This window comes from Drosophila guanche, unplaced genomic scaffold (genome assembly GCF_900245975.1).
Source record: "Drosophila guanche unplaced genomic scaffold, DGUA_6, whole genome shotgun sequence".
Lineage (NCBI taxonomy): Eukaryota > Metazoa > Arthropoda > Insecta > Diptera > Drosophilidae > Drosophila > Drosophila guanche.
Window position 1 is genome coordinate 108,491 of NW_022995778.1, and position 21,041 is coordinate 129,531.

General features: G+C 44.6%; 5 protein-coding genes across 5 annotated transcripts in view; 2 read left to right on the plus strand and 3 right to left on the minus strand.

The window, feature by feature from the left end:
* Nucleotides 1-1,736: 1,736 nt before the first annotated feature.
* LOC117591380 lies at nucleotides 1,737-3,113 on the minus strand. The gene has a single exon (XM_034284624.1). The coding sequence runs from the start codon at nucleotides 3,111-3,113 to the stop codon at nucleotides 1,737-1,739; it is 1,377 nt and encodes a 458-aa protein (XP_034140515.1).
* On the minus strand, nucleotides 3,110-3,936 carry LOC117591381. The gene is made up of 4 exons (XM_034284625.1): nucleotides 3,830-3,936; nucleotides 3,680-3,763; nucleotides 3,257-3,441; nucleotides 3,110-3,138 (listed from the first exon to the last, which is right to left on the minus strand). The coding sequence occupies exons 1-4, from the start codon at nucleotides 3,910-3,912 to the stop codon at nucleotides 3,110-3,112; spliced, it is 381 nt and encodes a 126-aa protein (XP_034140516.1). The 5' UTR covers nucleotides 3,913-3,936.
* A 2,440-nt stretch (nucleotides 3,937-6,376) lies between these two features.
* The window catches only part of LOC117591386, a 71,125-nt gene continuing 56,460 nt past the window's right edge, over nucleotides 6,377-21,041 (plus strand). The window contains exon 1 of the mRNA XM_034284629.1: nucleotides 6,377-6,559. The gene's annotated coding sequence lies outside the window, so the exon portion shown is untranslated. The remainder of the gene's footprint in view (nucleotides 6,560-21,041) is intronic.
* LOC117591388 (general transcription factor IIH subunit 3-like) lies at nucleotides 6,788-9,065 on the minus strand. The gene is made up of 6 exons (XM_034284633.1): nucleotides 8,810-9,065; nucleotides 8,536-8,719; nucleotides 7,878-8,470; nucleotides 7,778-7,814; nucleotides 7,631-7,712; nucleotides 6,788-7,564 (listed from the first exon to the last, which is right to left on the minus strand). Exons 1-6 carry the CDS (start codon nucleotides 8,976-8,978, stop codon nucleotides 7,439-7,441), a joined length of 1,191 nt encoding a protein of 396 aa, XP_034140524.1. The 5' UTR covers nucleotides 8,979-9,065; the 3' UTR covers nucleotides 6,788-7,438.
* On the plus strand, nucleotides 10,141-11,552 carry LOC117591387 (exopolyphosphatase PRUNE1-like). The gene is made up of 2 exons (XM_034284630.1): nucleotides 10,141-10,294; nucleotides 10,373-11,552. The coding sequence occupies exons 1-2, from the start codon at nucleotides 10,190-10,192 to the stop codon at nucleotides 11,501-11,503; spliced, it is 1,236 nt and encodes a 411-aa protein (XP_034140521.1). The 5' UTR covers nucleotides 10,141-10,189; the 3' UTR covers nucleotides 11,504-11,552.

The following is a 21,041-nucleotide window of genomic DNA, read 5'->3' on the forward strand; positions in this document are numbered from 1 at the left end:
TGAGATCCAGGCACTCAACAAGACGGACGGACAGACGGACGGACAGACAGACATGGCTCAATACTTTATGGCGTCGGCAACGTTTCCATCTGTGCGTTACATACATTGTGCACAAATACAATATACCCTATTTACTCTTCGAGTACCGGGTATAAAAATTCCTTGTGTCACCCTGCCAAATGAGCTTGCCTGTTAAAAGCATCAAATATGAAGAAGTTGTGACAGAAATCAACTGCTTGAACAATAAAAAAGCACCAGGCCCCGATAAAGGCCTGACCAGGTCCCCCTAAAAATTTTACCACCAAGTCAATGCAAATGTGCAGAGATCATTATGATCCTAAAGCCAAACAAAATAGAAACGGAAATGGCATCATACCTTCCCATTAGTCAACAGACTACTGTTGACAATATTCTCGAAAGTGTTTGAAAAAATACTTCAACATTCTCTGTTGCCAATTTTGGACGAACTTTCCATCATTACTGAATGCCAATTCGGATTCAGGAGAGGTCACGGGACCCCTGAGCAATGTCACAAGGTTATTAATGATATAGTCTCGGCATTTGAAAACAAAAAATTCTGCACTGCTGCATTTCTTCATTTCAACAAGCGTTCGATCGAGTCTGGCACAAAGGTTTATTGTACAAGATAAAGAAATGGCTACCTGGTCCGTACTATTTATTAATCAAATCATATCTGACTAAAAGATGCTTTTACGTGCAGCAGAAAAACGATACATCATCACTACTTCTCATCACCGCAGGCGTCCCACAAGGAAGCGTTTTGGGACCAATTCTCTACAATTCTGGCCGACATGCCAGTTACAAACAACTGCACTGCTGCAAAATATGCTGATGATACACTGAACGGCTCACCAATTCCACAAAGTACCTGTGTGAAGTATCTCGGCTTGCATCTCGACCGCAGATTAACACCAGCAGATTAAAGTCAACAACTTAGACTTAAAACACTAAAAAACACTGCTAGCAACTCAAATATTGAGATACTTCAGCGTTGCCAATCAAAAACTTTGTGACACATTGCCAATGCTCCTCTTTACGTATATAATGCAAATATCCACAAAGATCTTAATATTCCAACCATTAAATAAGAAATAAATAAAACTAGTAATAAATACATCGACAGACTCCACAACCACGAAAATAATTTAGCTCTAAGTCTATTAGACAATGGCTTAACAGTAAGAAGACTGAAATGATACCACATTCTCGATCCCAAGATAGATAAATCCAACAAACTGAAAAAATGTTATATATAATATTGGGCAGACAGATTGTAAATAAAAAGAGAGAAAAAATCTAGCCATAAATTAAATTAACAATTATTGTCCGCAGCTAATTGACATTAATGCCAGTATTATGGATTATTGGGAAGAGAAGAATTTCACATAATTCATAATTCATATATGTATGTATGTACATTTATTCATCTATATTCACATATGTATATTCTGGAACGCTAAACAAACATTAAACCATATCATAAACTCGTGGAATATACATATATTTTAAATGATTGAATTTCTATCTGTATCTGTATCAGTTTCTGTATTTATCTGTGTTATTTTGTGTTTTTTTGTTTGTTGCAAATTTAAGTTGTTTAAGTGTTGCTGGACCTTGTGTGTGTTTTCCTTCTTGTGGGATCATTGAGCGTTGTGCTAATTCCAGGTAGTTCCCACAACTATTCTCCCTTTACGTGTCCTCTGTGGGCTCAGCATTCACTCGATGATGCGGTGATTGCAGATCAGGCGGTATAGTCCTATCAACAAGTTGTCCGCCTCCTGGATGGTCATGGCATACACGTAGACACGCCCATGGTCATGCAGCTTCGCCACCACGCCTGGTATTTCACTGGTCACATAATACACATACTGCGAAGAGACATAATCGCGGCACGTCGGGGTGGACAGCACATAGCGTTCGCCGAACTTCTTTAGATCGATATTGAAGCCAAAATTGGCCGTGGACCGCAAGCGCAGGTACTGCACGTTGTGCCCGGGAGCAGCTTTAAAGTGGGGAACATTCAATATGGGGGCCAGTAGTTTCTCCTGCACATCGATCAAATCTCTTTTGTCTTCGTGACAGCCATTGATGGTAGTTAGGGTGCCATTTGGCCAGAGCCACGATATCCGACATAGCTCCGAGTACTGGTGATGATTCTGGTACTTTTGCAGGACATCGATGTGATTCTTGTAGAGGCTGCCGAATCGTTGCAGTTTGCTGGCCGCCGACTTGAGATCGATTGTCTGGTTCAAGTGCAGCGTGCAAAAATGTCTGGAATACTTCAATTCAATCCGAAAGGTCAGGGTTTCCAAGGTCTTCCTTTTCCGTTGCGACATTATATTAAACCTGAGCAGTAACTGTGAGCGGGCCGTCGGAAGTTTTGTGTCCAGCTTGCGGCACAGGTTTCGACGCGAACCCTCGCCAAATCGCTCAACCCATTTGCTGCGCAATGTTTTGGCCTGCGGATCGCGATGCTCGCTTGTGGTTTCCTCGCAAATGTCCTCGAAAGTGTCCAGCATTGAGGGGTGGCTCCGCTGGCAGCCATTTTCTTGCAAGGTCGATTCCTTTTCAATTTCAACCTCGAAACGGTCTTCCCTCAGCAGAGACTTGTACTGGGATGTCAGGATTTGGCTAGTCTGCTGCAGCCACTGCTGGCACTCGGCTTCATCTTGTGGCTTGGGCTGCACATCTCCAATGTCTTCAGGCTGCCGTTGCTCTTCCACGTTCAAGACCTGCTCCTCCTCCTCCGAGGCAACTGCAACTGCTCTTGTCTGCTCTTTCGGCAGCTTCTGCGAGTATGGAACCAATTGCTGGAAGGTCTCTGGCAATTTATTCTGCAGAGCATTGACTTGTTCTACTTCAGGCGGCACATCCGGTTGTGCCGGTTTTGGCTGTGTGGAGTGTTTTGGTGTTGTGGGTCTCTTGTAAGGGGTTGTGGGTCTCTTGTAATGGGTTGTGGGTCTCTTGTAAGGGGATGTGGGGCCGGGAATGCGGCAGTTTAAGGGCCAAGCTCGATCCAGATCGAGCCGACCCGGTTCGACGTTCTTTGCCATCTGAAGGATTTCCTCAGATGTTGGAATATGTCCGGTCATCTCAGATGGAACTGCTGGCAAAGAGCTGTAAAATGGTAAGAAAAGATCTTTAGGATATGTTTTATGCATTCCCTCGATACACCGCGAAATATCAATCAAATTAAGTGCAGAAACTGTTTGGCATGGTTATCTTTTCATATCACAATTCCGATCTAGTNAATGGGTTGTGGGTCTCTTGTAAGGGGATGTGGGGCCGGGAATGCGGCAGTTTAAGGGCCAAGCACGATCCAGATCTAGCCGACCCGGTTCGACGTTCTTTGCCATCTGAAGGATTTCCTCAGATGTTGGAATATGTCCGGTCATCTCAGATGGAACTGCTGGCAAAGAGCTGTAAAATGGTAAGAAAAGATCTTTAGGATATGTTTTATGCATTCCCTCGATACACCGCGAAATATCAATCAAATTAAGTGCAGAAACTGTTTGGCATGGTTATCTTTTCATATCACAATTCCGATCTAGTTTGCCTTTGCACAAAATGTCAAAGACAACAAATGTTGATTAATCTTTTACTGCATTTAATAGGAGGATTTGGAAATATATTCTTTAAATGTAATTACCAACTGTACCTTTTCTCTCCCTCTGCATCCTGGTGTGTTTGCAGGCTTCCATTTGGCTGTGCCACGTAGTCGAGGGGTTCGAACTCGTCTGTGCTGCTAGAATGTTCCATTTTGTCTGAATATGCTTTCCGGAATTTGATTGATATTTGTTTCTCTTACCTTTGGGTTGCCACTTGCTCGGCCATCTCAATGTCCTCGACTTGCCCTCGACTTCCTTTATTTTTCCCGATCTTATTGCTCATCTTGATTTCTTGTTTTATTTGCTTCGCGACTCAAATGAAAACTAATGACTAGCGAAACGTGTGGATATTTTTGAATAAAATAAAGCAAAAGTTACACACAAAAATTCCAAAAGCAAAACAAAATAAATATTTAGATCTGTTCTCGACGAGTTACAAAATTGGAATGAACTAAATCCTGGCTTTGCCTACGACCTCAACAACTTCACAAGTCGGAGCCTACTTAGATGGGGAATTTTTGTGTGTTTTTCATAAGGAAGTGGTTTTTTTTTTCTATCAATTTTTGAAAACTGAGTACTGAAACTACTGGTTTTATGTGACAGATACTTACCATTTCAACAAATTCTAGCCACAGGAGTCGGCACACCTCTTGGTGTGGGATCGCAGCTAATGAGCTAATGGTTCATATTCCTCTCATATTATCTCCGCCCAAAAGTCTGAGGGTAAGAAGAGCAGCTCGGTCTGCCAGGTAAAAGGCATGGACAGCATTTTTTCGATCCTTTTCCGCCCTTCGACCAATTTTGTTCGGTGTAGGATGCAACGGATCTTTTTACTTTCATCTTTCTGCTTTCATCAACAGCTTTGAAGATGTTGTTTAAAGACGGACGGACGGAAAGACTGACAGACAGATATAGAAATGCCAGCCAAAAAGACACAAATATTCCACAAGTAGTAGTGGCCATGGAGCCAGGGCTCAAATGCATAATTTATATGGGTGCAGTGGAGCAGCCAGCTACATGTGGCATGCTGAGACCCTGTAGCAGTAATCTATCAGCAGATCTGTGAATAATATTGATTGCCTAGTCAACCCGCTGCTACCCTTGGCTGTAGCTGCTAATACATCAAATTGTTTGGGCACCGAACCCATAGACACTCGGAATTATAATCGAGTTAACTGGATATGCCAGCAACATGCTTCCAGTATCCGAATGACTTCAACTCCAACTCTGACTCTGCAATTAAACTTTCCCAACTGAATAATTCAGTCTAAAATTATCCATGCGAATGGGGGGGTTGGTGGATAGTGGGTATGAGGGATATCCAACTTCATGTAATTGAGTGTAAACTTGTCGGAGCATTTATTTAATGCTTAATCAAGTGATGTGTAGCACATGACTTATCCACTTTGCCAGCTCTCTCTGACTGGGCTCTGCTCTGGGCTGATGCTTTGTGTTAATGCCATTGCCAATGCCAATGCCAATGCCAAAAGTGTTGTGTCAGTTTCTTGCCTGTCAAAAGTTGTGCTGTGTCCAATTAGCATCATTTTCTATGCTGTCTCAACTTTTGGCCCCCCTTTACCCCTTAGCTTATTTGGCTAATGCAACAGATAGACAGCAGCGCAACACTATCCCTGACAGTATCTAAATTGCCACACAAATAATACGATATTCACTTCAAGTTGTTGTTTCAACTGTGGGAGTTGGGAGACAAAAATGTAACCCAGTTAATGCCATTTTCTGCTCAGGTGAATTGCTCCCACATTAACGAACGTCTTGTAATTATTTCAGATGTGTCACGTGTGCGGCAATTAATCATTTGGATCTGCTTTGGATTGGGTGCTAATGTGCCGTGACAGCCAGCCTCGCTTCAGAATGAATGCGGGAAAATGCGAAATGCATTTCCCATTTCTGAATGATTTCTAATCCCTTCACTCAAGCCACAATTCGTAGCAGCCATCGGTAGTGCCATTTCCGGTGACAATTGCAGTTACTGCCAGCAGCCAGCGATGATGTTGCGGCACCTTTGAAACGAAGAGAAAAATCAACAGCTGGCAAAGAGCGCGCCAGAGCCAAGGTCGTTCTTGGCCTCTCTCTTCTCACCACGCTTCGTCGGGCATTGCGGCGATGAGGCACGACACAGTATACGACTCGTCACACGGCACGAGGCAAAAACTCACCACTAAACGAGGAGGCGCATCCGTGTTGCCACAGTGTTGGGGCCACTGAAATCGCTGCCATTCAGTTTAACGTTGAACTCTGCTGCTGAAAGTTGCTTACGCCAACCAGCCACGGATCAAAGACTCAGTCAAGCAATCAGTTAGCCATTCAGTCAACCAACTCGATGCCAGAGTCAACCAGGAAACTCGTCAGCCAGCCATTCGAACAGCCATCGCCGCACAGCGACAGGTCGCGACGTGTGTCCTTCCTCACTCTCCGGTGATTCCTAAAGTCCAAAGTACAATCCATACAGTCGAACGGACAGTCGGTCAAAGTGTCTCCCCGCTATTTATCGTCATTAGTCTTCAAGAATTTGTAAACCACGCGTTTCGTGATTGTTTTCGAGCGCTGCTGCCGCTGATTTGTTTCAATTTTGTGCAGTGTGAAATATTAAACGATTGCTTTTTGTTGTTTTTTTTTTTCTGTGATTCCCTGCCGGCTCATCACACACACACACACACACAAACACACGCACACACAGTGCGTATGATTAATATTCAATGCAAAAACTGTCCAACAAAGCGTGAAAAAAATAGCAAAAAAAAAGTAAATAAAGAAAAACAGCAAACGTGTTAGCTGAGCGGCAGTAGATACGCAGCAATAGCCCCATAAGAACCACAAAACCAAAACCAAAGCCAGAGGTAACCAGAGAGGCAAACCCATCGAAAATCAACAAATCAACCAAATCGCCTGCTGGCTGGAACGATCGAACGGTTAGTAAACACAAGCACACAGTTTTTGTTTGTTTCCCCCTCTGTGGGGGAGTGGAGGCCGCCCTAACCTCCCTTACCATATCCATTTATAATCCATTTGCAAGTGCAATTTTCCAACAGCAATTAAACAAACGAATTGCTAACATTAAGCAATGATTTTATGCATACAATTGATATACGATTTACATACAATTTACATAGATGCAAAGTGATTTTAATACTGCAATTTGATGTCCCAAAATAGAATATGAATTCGAATTCGAATTAGAATCTGTAATGTGTTTTCTCAGGGCAGCAAAGGGGTTCGCCAATATCCTGAAGTGTTTCTTTATGCAGCGCTAAAAGGTTCAATGGTAGCGCATTAACCTTTTAGCGCTGTTAACGTGCATCCGAGACCTCGAATCTGTATGTAATAATATGCAGAGAGACTCTCTGAAGATGAAAGTGTTTGGTACTACAGCGTTAAAAAGGTGCCAAGATGTGGATGATTGACCTTTTTAACGCTGTGCTTAGCTATGCTCATAACTCGATTGGAACGAAATGTTTTTGTGTTTCGTGTATTTGTATCGATCGATACAATCGAGTTATGTGACCATGCTTTGGTTTCAGTCTATGCTCTAAGTTGTGTTTTTAAAGCTACGAATGACACCTTTTGAGCGCTGAACTTGTATGAACTTGTAGGTGTTGTCACAAGATCCCACGCACAAAGCACACACATGGCGTAACAGGGGTGTACCTGTGGTGTTGCTGTGGTGTAACAGATGTGTAACAGTGGTGTAAGTGTGGTTTACCAGTCCCCTAACAGCGTGACAGTGGTGTACCAGAAGTGTAAGGGTGTAGTAGGTGTACAGGTGTATTGGGTGTACAGTCTGTGGACTCTCAGAAACATCCACACGTGGGCAGATTGATGTCGAGATTTAAGGCATGGGCGATGCGCACAATCGAGGGGATGCGAAGAGCGATGTGTAACTCCGAGTCATTCCATTGCATGCGTTGAGCAATATTCTGCAAATGGAGTTTGTTTCGATAGACATTTGGTTAACTTGAGTTGTGTTGATCGGCTCTACCCACCCTTTCGATCGGAAAAAAAATGCCTTTCGGATTGTGGTTCTTGCACTTGATAGCGCCTTCGTTCAAGGGCTCTTGGGTCTCGCTGTGCGTTCAAAGATAAGGGAAAAGATCAATGAATAATCAGATGAAAGGCAACAAAATAATTACCAACAGTCATCGCAGTAGGGTGAGTATTTGCAGAGCACTATAAGGGGAGGATGCAATAGATTAGTTCCTGTAGTGGCAAATCCCTTGGATGGATGCTCACCCAACTTGCACTTGGTGCAGATGAAGCCAATCTTATTGGCAAAGCCGTGACAGGCACAGCGGGCGGGCGTCATAATGTGTGGCTTAACCGCCTTGACCAGGAACGTGGGGTACAGGTAATGGTCGACCAGGCTTCCCACCAGAGTGAGTGTATCGTCGACGCAGAGGTAGAGGCCATCGGTGACCTCGGTGGCACGTTGCAGTGGCTGCTGCTTGGGCACCTTGATGCCACACACATTGATGGTCACATTGGTCTCCAGCGCCTCCTGGATGAGGTTGTCGTAGCGCTTGTGCACCTCCTGCTGCAGAACGGAGCCAGTGACCATGACAATCTGTGCCTGGACGCGACGTCGCGGATATATGTCCGGTATCTGGCGACGACGCTTCTGAATGTAGCAAAGAGCCAGTTCCAGGGCCTCGGCTAGCAGCGAGGGCTTCTTGTTGTCCACAATCACCTGGTCGGCATCGATATTGGAGAAGTCGCGCATCAACTCCTCCTTGACCTTCTTCAACACATTGTACTCCATGGTCATGATCGTGTCGAGTTGATAGTCGTAAGAGGTCAATGGTATATCAATCGAATGTGCCAGCATGCTGGAGGGGGAAGCCTGTCAAAGGGGTGGGGCCAGAGGGGGGGTGTGCACTCGGGCGCTACTCACACCATGTTCCGGGAGCACGCAATGACCCCCACTTCGTTGCGTGGACGGTCCAGCAGATGGCCATTGGCCAGCACCATGGCAGCTTCCTCCATATTGAAGACCATGTCTATTTTCCCCGGCTGTATGTAGCCCTGCCCAAAATCGATGTCCAAAATAAGCACCAAAATTTGCACATCTTCGGAATCTACAAAAGCGCGAGTGAAGAATGAGATCTGGCTGCTGCTACTGACTACTGACTACTAATACTCCCAATTATCCTCCGCCTCTCACTTACCCAACTTTGTTTTAGGCATTTTAAGGAAGCGCCGATTATCGCCCATGGAATCAGTGGGAATCGCATCGAGATGCCCCGCCTGATGGCCCTTCTGTTCTTCTGCTTCAATTTTTGAACTCGCCATTTGCGTGGTGGAAACATTGGAGCAACTTGGAAGTTCTGCTTCCATTTTCTAGTAATATTTCACAACTTATTCGTTTCTGCTTGCGCTCTCACAAAATCTATTGAATATTGAATATTGAATATCCCTCTACACACTGACGCCGTAAGCTGCTGAACAGAAAGTGTTGAAAAAGACACAAAGGCTGGCACTATTTGATCCGCCTACTAGTGTTGATGAGCGTGGAAATCAACGGTTGGGCTGAAACCTGAAAAATCCCTTGAAGAAAGTGTGACACAAAAGGCGAGGGCAGCAGCAGGGGGAAAGGGCAACCCTACATGATTTATGAGGCACATTAAATTGAATATTCAACATAATGTAGCATTTAAATGACCCACGCACAAGTCTCGCTCGCTCGCTCGCACGCATACAACAGCCACGGACAGAGGCCCAAAAGTCAGAGACAGAAAAATACATAATGCGAGTGTGTGTATACATATGTATATGTATATGTATCTGTGAGTGAGTGACACCGCCCACCGAAGGTCATCTGTGTTGGTTGGTGCCGCACCGACTGTGGGTGCGGCGTGTGGCTGCCCGAGCAAATTCTCAAAAAGTCAAGCAACAAGATCTGCCCCAACGCTTTCCTGGCTGCTCCTTACTTTCTTCATATTTGTGTGAAATGCGGAAATCGCTTGAAGTTTCGCCAGCGATTGAATACTTTCCGTTCCACAGAAAAACAACCAACAAAATATTCGCAACTTTTGTGCGTGTGTGCGAGTGCGATTGTGTGTGTGTGTGTGTGTGTGTGTGTGTGTGTGTGTGTGTGTGTGTGGGGCAGTGTGTTGGCTAAAGTAATTTACCAGCACAGCTGAAGGCAGGCGAACGTCGAGCGGCATCATAAATCACACGTTTTGCTCAAACTACAGAAAGTGGCACGCTGCATGGGGGGCCAAGGGGCATGGGGCAGATTAGTTTGGGTGCGGTGTGCTGGCAGCTACACGCGTTACGTGTCCAGGTCAAATGTCAGAAGTCAGCCAATTCTGGCCACACTCTAACAGACAAACAGTTTCATGCACCTTGGGCTTTTTTTCGAACTTTTGCACGCTTTGCAGCACTTTTTGGGCAATGCTATCGATACTTTGGATATCGATAGGATCGAGCGTGCATACGGCTCTAGAGCATTCCCTTCTTCTTTCGTTCGTCTAACGCAAAGGTCACCGTTCTTTTATTTTCCTGTGTTGTGTTGAGTTTTTGTGTGTTAAAAACCCAACTTTAATATGAAGAATAAAGCGGAAGAGTCTCAAGACAAGAAGCCGCATCGCAGCGATAATACTTTGGATTTTTTGGGATATTTGAAAGCCTCGCAGCGCATGGTATTTTGGGTAAGTAGTAGTATTAGTGCAACGACACACACACACACACACACAGGCATTGATACTCTCATACAACCTTAAAACTAGAAACCAGTGGCCAAGCGTATAAAGGTCGTCAAGTACGTCTGCCTCTCGGATGTGAGCTGCGACGTGGATTCGGTGGCAAGCACCTTGGCGTTGAGCTACTACCGCTACCGCAACAAGGAGTCGATTTACGATCACTATGTGCCAGTGCTGAATATGCGCCGTTGCGACTATGGCAACAAGCCGGAGCTGGCCTACATGCTGGAAAAGTGGAACATTTATGCGAAGCAGCACCTACTCTTCCGGGACGACATTCGAAGTGATTATTTTAAAGAATTCAAGTTCATAACAGTCAACCACCGCGACAGTGTTTTCCACCGTAACGTGGTGGAGTTTTTTGATTATCGTCCGGACCGCAGGGACGATTTGCCGCTGCCGGAGGGCTGCAAGCGCGACTTGAGCCTGCTGCCGATGCGCTCGTGCGCCGGCATGATCACGGCCCTGTACAAAAGAGACTCGATTGAGTGCCAGGTGGTGTACGATCTGCTGCGCACCGCGCTGCTCGTGGCCAACGTCAACTTCGTGAAGGTGCCGCCGCAGAAGCTGCGCGATCTGCGCGACCTCGAGATGCTCCATTATCTGGAGACGTACATGCTAAACAAGCCCATGGAGATGGCGGAGCGTGCCCAAGACTACCAGAAGCTGATCGAGTCCATGTTCGACTCCAAGTCGCTGCATATGGGAAAGCTGCTGCTGCGCGACTTCAAGGTGCTGAGGGCCACCGACGGAGACTCGTCGCGTCGCCTCGTCTTCACCAGCTTCCCGATGGACATCACCATGCTGGTCACCATCAGCCGCGCCATGTCGGCAGTCCACACATTCGGCAGGGAGCAGGGCGCCGACTTTATACTGCTGGTTAGCACCACACCGGGCGTGGCCGAGGACGATACCATGGCCGTCGGTCAGCTGGGCCTCATCGACATGGACGGACTGCGCGATTGCACCAGCTGCCATCTGTTCAACCACATGGTCATCAATCTGAACGCGTTCGCTAGTCCCCCGTTGGGGCTGCACCCCTTAACCCACATCGAATTTATGCACGGCTCCTTCTTCAAGTTGGATAAGTTGGATACGAGTGTGCAGGCGATGCTGCGCCTTGTGGAGCACATCGCGTATCACTGGACACTGACCTGAAGCTGTGTCGACGGGGACCCTCTGAAGTGACATACTTCGAACGCTATGAAAATATTCCGCAGTATTAATTCCACACATTATATGTGCATATAATAAATACAACTAATGTACACGGAGGTGTACCCTGTAATCCATTATCGCCCCACACTCGTGTCGGGTTGGGGCAATCACTCATCGAAATCTCTTTGACCCGCTGCCAAATCGTATATCTCGAGCATATGAATTATGTGTGGGGCACAAAATGAATTTCCCGGCTTCCAACAAGATGTTTATAAAAAGTGGAAGCGCTGGCTAAGGCTATGGGGCAGGGTGGGGTGGCGGATGGGGCGTGGTGTGGTGGCGCTGTGACTGCCATTAGACAACGCATTAATCTAATCATACGAGTTCATATGCGCCTTCCCAGAGACCGACTGCCTTAGGAATCATTGCTTCTTGCACACAAAAATCATGAACTCAAAAATGGTTAAGCCCCACACACGCACACACACAGGCAGCAAAGACATTTGCAAGTTGATTTATAAGCGCGCTGATGTCAGTTACGTGCAAAATGGCAGCAAGTTCTTTTTGCTGTTCTTCGTGTGCCTGCCCCACGCACGCACTCAGTAAGGTTACGAGCAACGGAAGCGGGGTGTGGGGTGTGTGGGGAGGTGGCTTACCTGCTTTTTGTGCTCAAGTTACAAAGGGTGCGGGGTGCGGGTTGCGGGAGCCGTGGAGTTCTTGAAGAGTATTTGGGCAAAGAAAAGGCTCGACTATCTCTCTCTCTCTCTTTTTCCTGGCATTGCGCAAATTGCTTGCAACACTTTTTGTGCCATTCACCTTCTCCGCTGCTTGTGCCTATGCCTGTGCCTTGGCTTTTATAAATCGCTTAGACATTCCCGCCCCCTACTACTCTTTCTCCCCTTCTCTTCATAGCAACAGCCAGTCAGCCCAGTCAGTGGCGACAACTCAAGTCAAAAGAAGCCCGAAAAACAGGAAGCTTGGAAGCGAGAGCTGGAGCAGCAGTGGGAACGGGAGCTGTAGTCCTCCCATCTACTTGTGGGGCTGCTGGCGCCACTCAAAACACATCCATCAGCAGCGTATTTGTATGAGACAGAGAGTGTGTGAGAGAGAGAGAGAGAGTAAAAAGGTTAAAGGTGTTTTTTCTCTACACAACTCTCACGGCTCTCAGCCATTGTAGCCGGTCCTAATTGTCAGGACTGCTGCTGATCCTTCGACTGGGGCGTACTTTTGTGTGCGCAGCTCGCGTAATGAAGATAATTGCTGCTAAGCGGATACGGGCGGATTTCTGAGACACCTACACAGAGCACAATCGCAGTCCCAGCCTCGTCCCCCCACCCCCCCATCCCCATCCCCAACCCCATCCGCTGTGTTGGCAAAAGAGAGCGAGAAAAATAAGTCAACAATGTGCTGGATTTTCGGCAGCAAAGTAATCCTTAAGATGTGAAAATATGTGAGCCACATTTTCGTTTATTTTCGAAATGAATATTAATTTTTCCATTTACTAATTGAAGCTTAAGCCTCTAACGTTTCGAAAGTTTCTCGTTTGTGCAATTTTCACTTTAGTTTTGATATACATTTCTAATCAGTTTCCAATTTTAATTGCATTTAATTGTTGCAAATGTTTTGCAACTCGTCAAAATTGATGCTATTAGTGCCTGGAAATGAGTTACATTTCAGGCTCTCAATTTCAATTAGATTTGCAATGAATAATTGCATCGAATGAATGATTTAAACAGCGGTCGATAGGTCGTTTATTGTTCACAGTTTACTCAAAGAGACTCTATATTCTGTGGGATCAGATGATGAAAGAATCGTAATATTAGTGGCAACTCCTTTGGGCAGCCTCTTGTTTGGCAGTCTCTTGCCGCCTCCATTCCCCTCAATCCTCACTCCACCTCTCTCCCTGCTCCACCTTTTTGTTTTATTTTGCTCTTTTTAATCGTTAGCTCATTTTGCCATTTTTAATTTGCCCAGAACGTGTCCCGTAGTCTGCCTGCTAGTCTGGGTTCTGGTTGCTTTGCCCGAGAACGACAGAGAGCGAGAGAGAGAGAGTGAGAGAGAAACTTGCATTAATTAAATTCTTTCAGCTGTTAAAAGGTGTCGACTCTGCTGCCTGCTCCTCCTCCTCCTGCAGCTGGGTGGTGCTCGTGTTAATTGTTGGTGTGTCATAGGAGCGGAGCAGGACGACGAGTTGCAGGAATTGCAGCATCTGGCTAATTGGTAAATGCTTTAAAGTGCCGGTTGGCTAACGACGCGTATGCGTAATAAGAACAAAAGTGGCAAGTAGAAAGTGGCAAATGGGACAAACTAGACTCCCAGCTATCCCCCCTTTGGCTGCCCCATCATCTCCCATCTCCCCATCATTTTTGACAGACGCCAACAATTTATGGCACAAAAACCAGATTGGGGCCGACGGATTATGCAACATGTAACAGGTTATTGTTCTTCTACCTCTAACTCTACATGCCTCTCCCCTCATTCCATTCCTGTCCATTGCTCTACATTATTTTGTTGCTTCATTTGTCTCGCTGGTTTCTTTCTGCCTTTTTTTCGCTTTTTTTTTTTTGCTCCTCTGCCGTTTGTTGGCATAAATTTATTGTGGCCTGCCTCGGCCTGCCTCAAACGCATTTGCATAAATATTTTAATTTGCATTTCAACGAACACGAAACATGAACATGGATGGGGACTGCCCACCCAACCATCCACCATATACATAAGGCATATAAAGGTTAGCGCAGATCCCTCCCTTGCACGGCGTTTTCCTCATTGTTTTGGGCATTGTTTTGGGCCACGAAAATATAGAAAAAAGAAATAGAAACAGAAATAGTAATCAATAAGAAATATTTATGTGGCCATTAATATATGGATTGTATTCTGAGCCACAGACAAGTTCTCCACTTCTTTTTTGCCACAACAAATTCAGGCATTTGTATGCAAATTTTTGTGCAAAGCCAAATAATAAGATTTATATTTTCCCATCAGCAGGGCATTTATGAAAATATATATTTTTCTAAAAGCGAATTCAATGCCTTTGCTCCGTTTTAAGCGGATTTGAAGAACATAGAACTGCACGCTTCAATATTGATTCATTATTGGAGGCTGAAAGTGCCTCCTGAAAGTCACAAAATTCCAACTAAGATCGCTTGTAGCCCTAGTAGAGATGCACAAGTTTGCAGACTCGTATCATAGCAAAAGCCTTTCCCCTAAAGCACAAGCAAAAATAGAGAAAAAGGGCGAACAGCAGTGTACAAAAAATGGGGACGAAACTAAGCAAACAGAACGGTACTGGAAAATATGTGTTCATTTTTGCCTCCCTGCACGAGTATCTACGGCAATCAACGGCACATGGGGAAAGCTTTCCATTACAAAATATTTTCTTAGCCAGCTTTTCAATGCTGCCCATGTTCCTATGGACACAACGGCAGGTCCAGGACAGGAACAGCAGAAGGACTATTGGGCCAAACAACAGCAATTTTTTTGTGTGCCTTCCCACAACTAGAAGGAGTATCTGCTTCTTTTTGTGTGGTTTGTGCTCTGGGAAAAGAGCAGTCACATCGTGGTACTGATGCTCGTTCTCGTTCTTGCAGGCATTCTGAGGCATGCATCTGTTTGTAGAATAAGCCAGAGAGCCGGGGAGCCAGGGAGCCAGATATGTAGATGGGAGGAAGCTGTTTGTAATATGGCAAATTTGTTAGCATCGGACAATGTAGAGCGATTGAGGGGACTAGAGAGGACAAGCTGCAGATCAATAATTGAATTTGAATAACACTTCATGTTCAGCAAGGCGTACACATGATTCCCTGAACAATTGCAGCAAATTAACGCAATTACTATGTGCAGAGAAACAGCAAAAAGCAATTGCAAGAGGAAAGGAAAATGCAATAAAGAAAAATGCAGTGGGCGAAGCAATCGTGGAAAGGAAAATCGTAGGAGCAGGATTGATTGGGATGGTGGGTGTATCCAATGCCATGCCGAAAAACATGCGCCAATAATTGGGTACAAATATTATTGTCGTTACAAAAACAGCGTGGGACAAACAACAGTCAACAGTGTTATTGAATTATTCAGCCACGATAACAACTCTACTCAAGGAGAGACTATATTTGTATGCATTTCAAAAGTCTGCCCTTCACAAATGTTCCACGGGAATAATCGTAATAAATATAACCACAATGTTGTTCTGCTTTGGTCTCAAATAATGCAATTCTAAAGCCCTTTAGATTTCCATGCAAAAGTCTACCACAGTTGGAGAGCAAACGAGAAGGAACGTTGTGAGACGCAGCAAGGGTCGAGTCCTTAATTTTGGAGCATGGCAAAGAGCACTTGAAATATTTTACGGAAACCAGTATGCAGTTTATGGTGTCGAAAACTCTTCCTTCACATCAACCACAAAACTAAAATATTCCTCAAGCAAAGATAATGAATTCCACAAATTAATTTATAAAATAACCAAATCCATAAAATTGCATAACTTTCCTACACAAATTGCATTGCTGTGGCAGATGCCGCATCAGAACTCGGGCATAATTCAATCAAACGAGCTGCAAGCCCCATTGTAGAAATGCCCAATGGGGCCGAATGGCTTTATTAGCCGCACACAAGAACAGAAGAGCCCCAGAGTCAGAGTCAGAGTCAGAGCCACTCGCAGACACACACACTCTCTCACTCTCACTCGCTCTCTCTAGCCTCTGGAGTTCATAAAAAAGCAAATATAGGAAAATGGCCATCAAATTTAAAGATTTTATGTGGCAAAATGCCTTTCAACCCATTCCATTTATCCAGACTCCTTTTCCCTTGGTCTGTGGTCGGTAGTCCATAGCCTGTAGTCTTTAGTCCGTAGCCTGTATATCGATGGATAATATATTTATATTTAAATAACACTTCATCATGCCGAGGCTGCGTATGCGTAATATTGTTTGCTTTCATGTTTTTCGCCCCAAAAAATAAAAGAAAAGCCGAAGGAGAAGGAGAAGCCCAAGGAGTAGCATAGACTTATAAATAAACTTGATCCATTGCACACACACACAAACACACACAACAGGGACAGGGGGCGACGGGGGGCACTCAATTTGTGCCTTGACTGTCGAGTGCGATATATTTGGGCTTATGATTTTATCCCTTTTTACAGCCCTTCAAGCTCGCGGTGCCACACGCTGGAGAGAGACAAAATGTGGCAACTTCCAAGTCAATTCCTCACTTTCATTTTCATTTCTGGGCTAAAGTTCCACCGTTTCCATTTCCACTGCTGGAAGGGGTCGCCTGCCGTCCTGGGGCTCGATTCTCTTGGCTCCGCTCATGCATGAAACAGCGCTTCAGGAACAGACAAAACCAAGAGACAGCGCATTGTGTCTGTGGTTGAACTGAACTGAACTGAACTGAGCCACTGAGCTCAAGAATAAATAAACTACAACAATCGGAGCGGAGGCAAGTCAAGCAAATTACACACACAAACGCGTGGACACACGACAAGAAATAAGTTTATTCTGTTAGGTTTTTGGCCACAAAATAGAGCCACGGCCGCAAAACTGCAGGCGAAAGCGAAACTTTCCAGAATTACATGCATAAATAACCCGCCAACGGAAACCGCACACACAACAACAACAAAATATACAGAAAAGAATAGAATTAACGCAACAACAATAAAAATATACGTATACATTTATCTACAACAACTACAGTCAGAAAAGAAAAAAAAAAATACAGAATGAACGGAGGGATATTCGATATGCTAGCCGCAGGCATGGGCCTACATACCAGCGGGACCTAGCGAGTGCCTCGAAATTGCTTCCTTTTGAGATGAACTCAAGTGGAAGAGCATCTTCGTGAATGGAATTATATGTGCGAGTATCTCTTATGAAGATGTAATTGATCAATTTGATGAGAATGGTTACGCGGATGCGATCATATTAATCGTGAGCGAGGTCTCTTCTTTTTCCTCTCTCCTCTGCTGCTCTCACACTTTAATAAAATATTGCAAATTCTTCCTAGGAATAAGCTTAAATTTGTTTTAATTGAATTGCAATATCAGAGTCTAATTTTAATTGCATTTAATTGTTGCACAATTGATTTTTCTCATCAAATTGAATTCCATCAAGGCCTCAAATGATGTTCATTTCAATTAACATTTTATTATTAAATTTTAATTTCTGTAAGCGCAGCGATAGACATTAAATGCTCTCAATTATAGACGCATTCTTATTGGCATTCTCTATCTGATAAATTAATAATCAAAGCTAAGACGGAGGGCACTCCATTGCATATCTCGGAATTAAATTAAAATAAATATCTGCACTTTTTCGCACCTGAATGCAACATGAATGGCACTCAAAATGCGTTCAACTCGAAGATATGTTCCACTTAATTGCTATAAATTAAGGACTTTTTATTATACTCTCGAGTGCACCAGAGAGACAGAGAGAGAGAGATTGCAGAGATTTTAGCCAAAAATAAAAAGAATACACCAAAATAATTGCACACTCAAGAGGGGAATTTCGTGGGCTATTTACGGTGTGCTCGTACATATGTATTTTTGTATGTATGTATGTATTTATTTATGTATTTACAGTGCAGTGCACTGGGGGCGCTTCGATTCGCCCTGCCACTTGATCACTTAACGAGGCGAAGGATGATTCACCACTCAATGAATCTCGATGGAAAATGGCAATGGCAACAACTTATCCGCAGATCGTCTCGATGGGCATTACCTACTCACACGGCCATAGATGACTTAACGTAGGTGTGTCTTGCTGTCTGCCTGTGTGCCTATGCCTGTGTAATTATGTGCTACATCATCTTTTATGTTGAGCTCAAACAACGAGGGGGCCATGCATCATTTTCTTTGGAGCTTTCAGCATAATCTTTTGCTCTCTATAACGCCATACGCGTCATACCCTCTGCATGCTGCGGCTATGATAATTTTTTGAACACCCTGAATAACCTTGGCTAAGCCACACTGGGAGAAGTGGCCTCTGTGTTCCATAGGATACCTTATACTTCGAACCCCGTCAACGTTGACGTCAACGAGCCAAGCACTGCCTGCTGCGGGGTGTCTTTTTTTATTGTCAAGTGTATCAAACGGAATACTGGCTCCCTCCTCGCAAATCCAGCCTCCATTCTGGGGTTCCCTTTGCCATGAACCGTGGCGACCACTAGTATGTCTCTCGTTTGTTTGTGTTTAATCTCGTTTTAATGCCATCGTCGAGCATCATCGTAAAAATTATTACATTAAATGTCAACGCAAGAGCAGAATGGCATTTGCAGTGGGAGCAACAATAATGGAAGAAAGAGACACTGAGAAAGCGGCAAACACAAGACGAAAACACAGCGTGAAATGAAAGGAGAAGAGAGAAGGTGAGACGCAAAGAACGAGACAAAGAGAGAGAGAGAGAGAGGTGGAGAAGGCGAGGAGAGTCTTGGGTGGATAAGGCGGATGGTCGGAGGGTTTAAGAGGGTCGTTATTATTAAATTTTACACGCACACATAAGCAACAGTAAAGAGTGCGGATATATATGCCCAAAATACACACACACACACCATCACACACACACACCATCACACACATATATTAACAATGTAAATGCCACTAAAATTCAATTTTTACGAGCATAATATGTTTCAATGGCAACACACAGAGGGGCAGATAGAGAGAGAGAGAGAGAGAGAGAGCGCAAGTACAGCACGTGGCACACACACACCTTCGATTCGTTTAAGGTTTCTCTTGTGTCTTAGCACCCACCCCCACACACCTCTTTGCGTCTCCACCTCCACCTCTCCCTCACCCACACTCCGTTTGCTGCGCAATGATTTTCGGCAACTGCTTTTTATGTGTGTGTCGCACATTATTAAATGAATTCAAGCGTGGAAAACTCGCCCTCTGACCCAGCCAGCCATCCTTCAGTTTGCTGCTCCTTTTCCTGACACATCAATGCCTGTCACATGGCTATAGGAAAAGGCAGGCCAATGGACAGACAGATGAGGCAGTCGCTCAATGAACCTCGCTCAAAAAGTCGCTCCAAGGTATGGCCTGGCACACTGAAGTCCACTCCAGGAGGTGCACAAATCTGAAGCACAAAATTGAATATCAAACAGCATCCATCTATAGATCTGCAGGCTTCTTTGCCTTAACTTCCTTGTTAATTAGAGTGGAACAATAAATCCCCGCAACAACAAATCCAACAGGAAATCTCGAAAGTTCATAATTTGTAATCGTTCCTAAGCTCTAAGCTCTGTCTTTTTGGTTCATTAAAAAGGAAACTCGGCCTGAACGCAAGTGGAAAATGGGGAAATGGGGAAATGTACAAAGCCGCTCATTTTTGTCGCCTGCAAACATGCAGTTTTCACTTCCGCACTTATTTGCCAGAGCTTAGTGTGGAGGAGGGAAACCTGCCCCGGCCCCATGTGGCACATTCTTCTCTCTATCGGTTGGGGTGCAGTGGGGCTTATTATCCCGAGTCCTTGCCATTTCCCTACAATGAAATGTAACTAATGAGGCGTGTAATCATTGTTATGTCAACAGTTTTGCTGCCTTTTGACAAACGAGAGACACAGGCACGCACACACAAGGCGAAGATACACACACGCCCACAGATACACAGGAACAGATTCTCCTGTCTATGTGGCACACACTCGAGTGCATGTGGGATACAATTTTTTGGAGAGTTGCGCGACTGGGGGTGTGTCGCTAGATATTCTCTCCTGCTGCTCCTCGCTCCGTGCAAGTTCTGCCTACATGTCAATATAAATAAAGCGACACTGCCGCCTCGGAAAATCGGCGAAGAAAGAGTGGCAGGAAGAGCGTAGCGGGAGGAAACTTCATCATTATCCACATCGTTGTCCTGGTCCGTGCGTAAAAGTGCCTGCCTCTAACACATGCTTTGACGTAATTGCTGCTCCAGCAGCGCGCCAGCATCGTCGTCGTGTGTGTCTCGAGGAAATAAGCAATTTGAGAGATCATTAAAAAGTTGAAGCGACGAAAATGTATGAGCAAAAAATACAGACACGCAGGAAAGAGAGAAAAAAATGAACTCAAAGAAAAAAGGAAAAACGTCTTCAGACGAGAGATGAAGAAATAAAAACGCCATCAACGCTAAAGGATATTAAATGCCAAAAGCACACATGTATACCCAATACACAGACACACACACACACACACACACACACACACACATGTAAGTGCTGTTGTGTGTGTGTATATGTAAGGAGAAACTTTTTTGTTCCTGCCTCATAAAATTGTTTCAGGGTGGGGGGAAATAGTTGAATTGAATTCACCACCCTAATCCCGAAAAAAGAAAGCAAAAAAACATAATATGTGATTCAATACGAAATCAGTTTTGATTTTTTGATTTTTGTGATTTTTTCTCGACTTCTTTTTGATTAGTTTGAAGCCCGCACACAGACCCAGAGGGAGGAGGGGGTGGTAGGGAGTCATGTGCGGATTTTGTGAGACAAAAAAAGAAAACTGACAGCGATTTCCTTCGAATGCCATTCAAGGAAATTGACTCAATTGCCATGGAATTTTGATGGCAAAGCGACAACAACG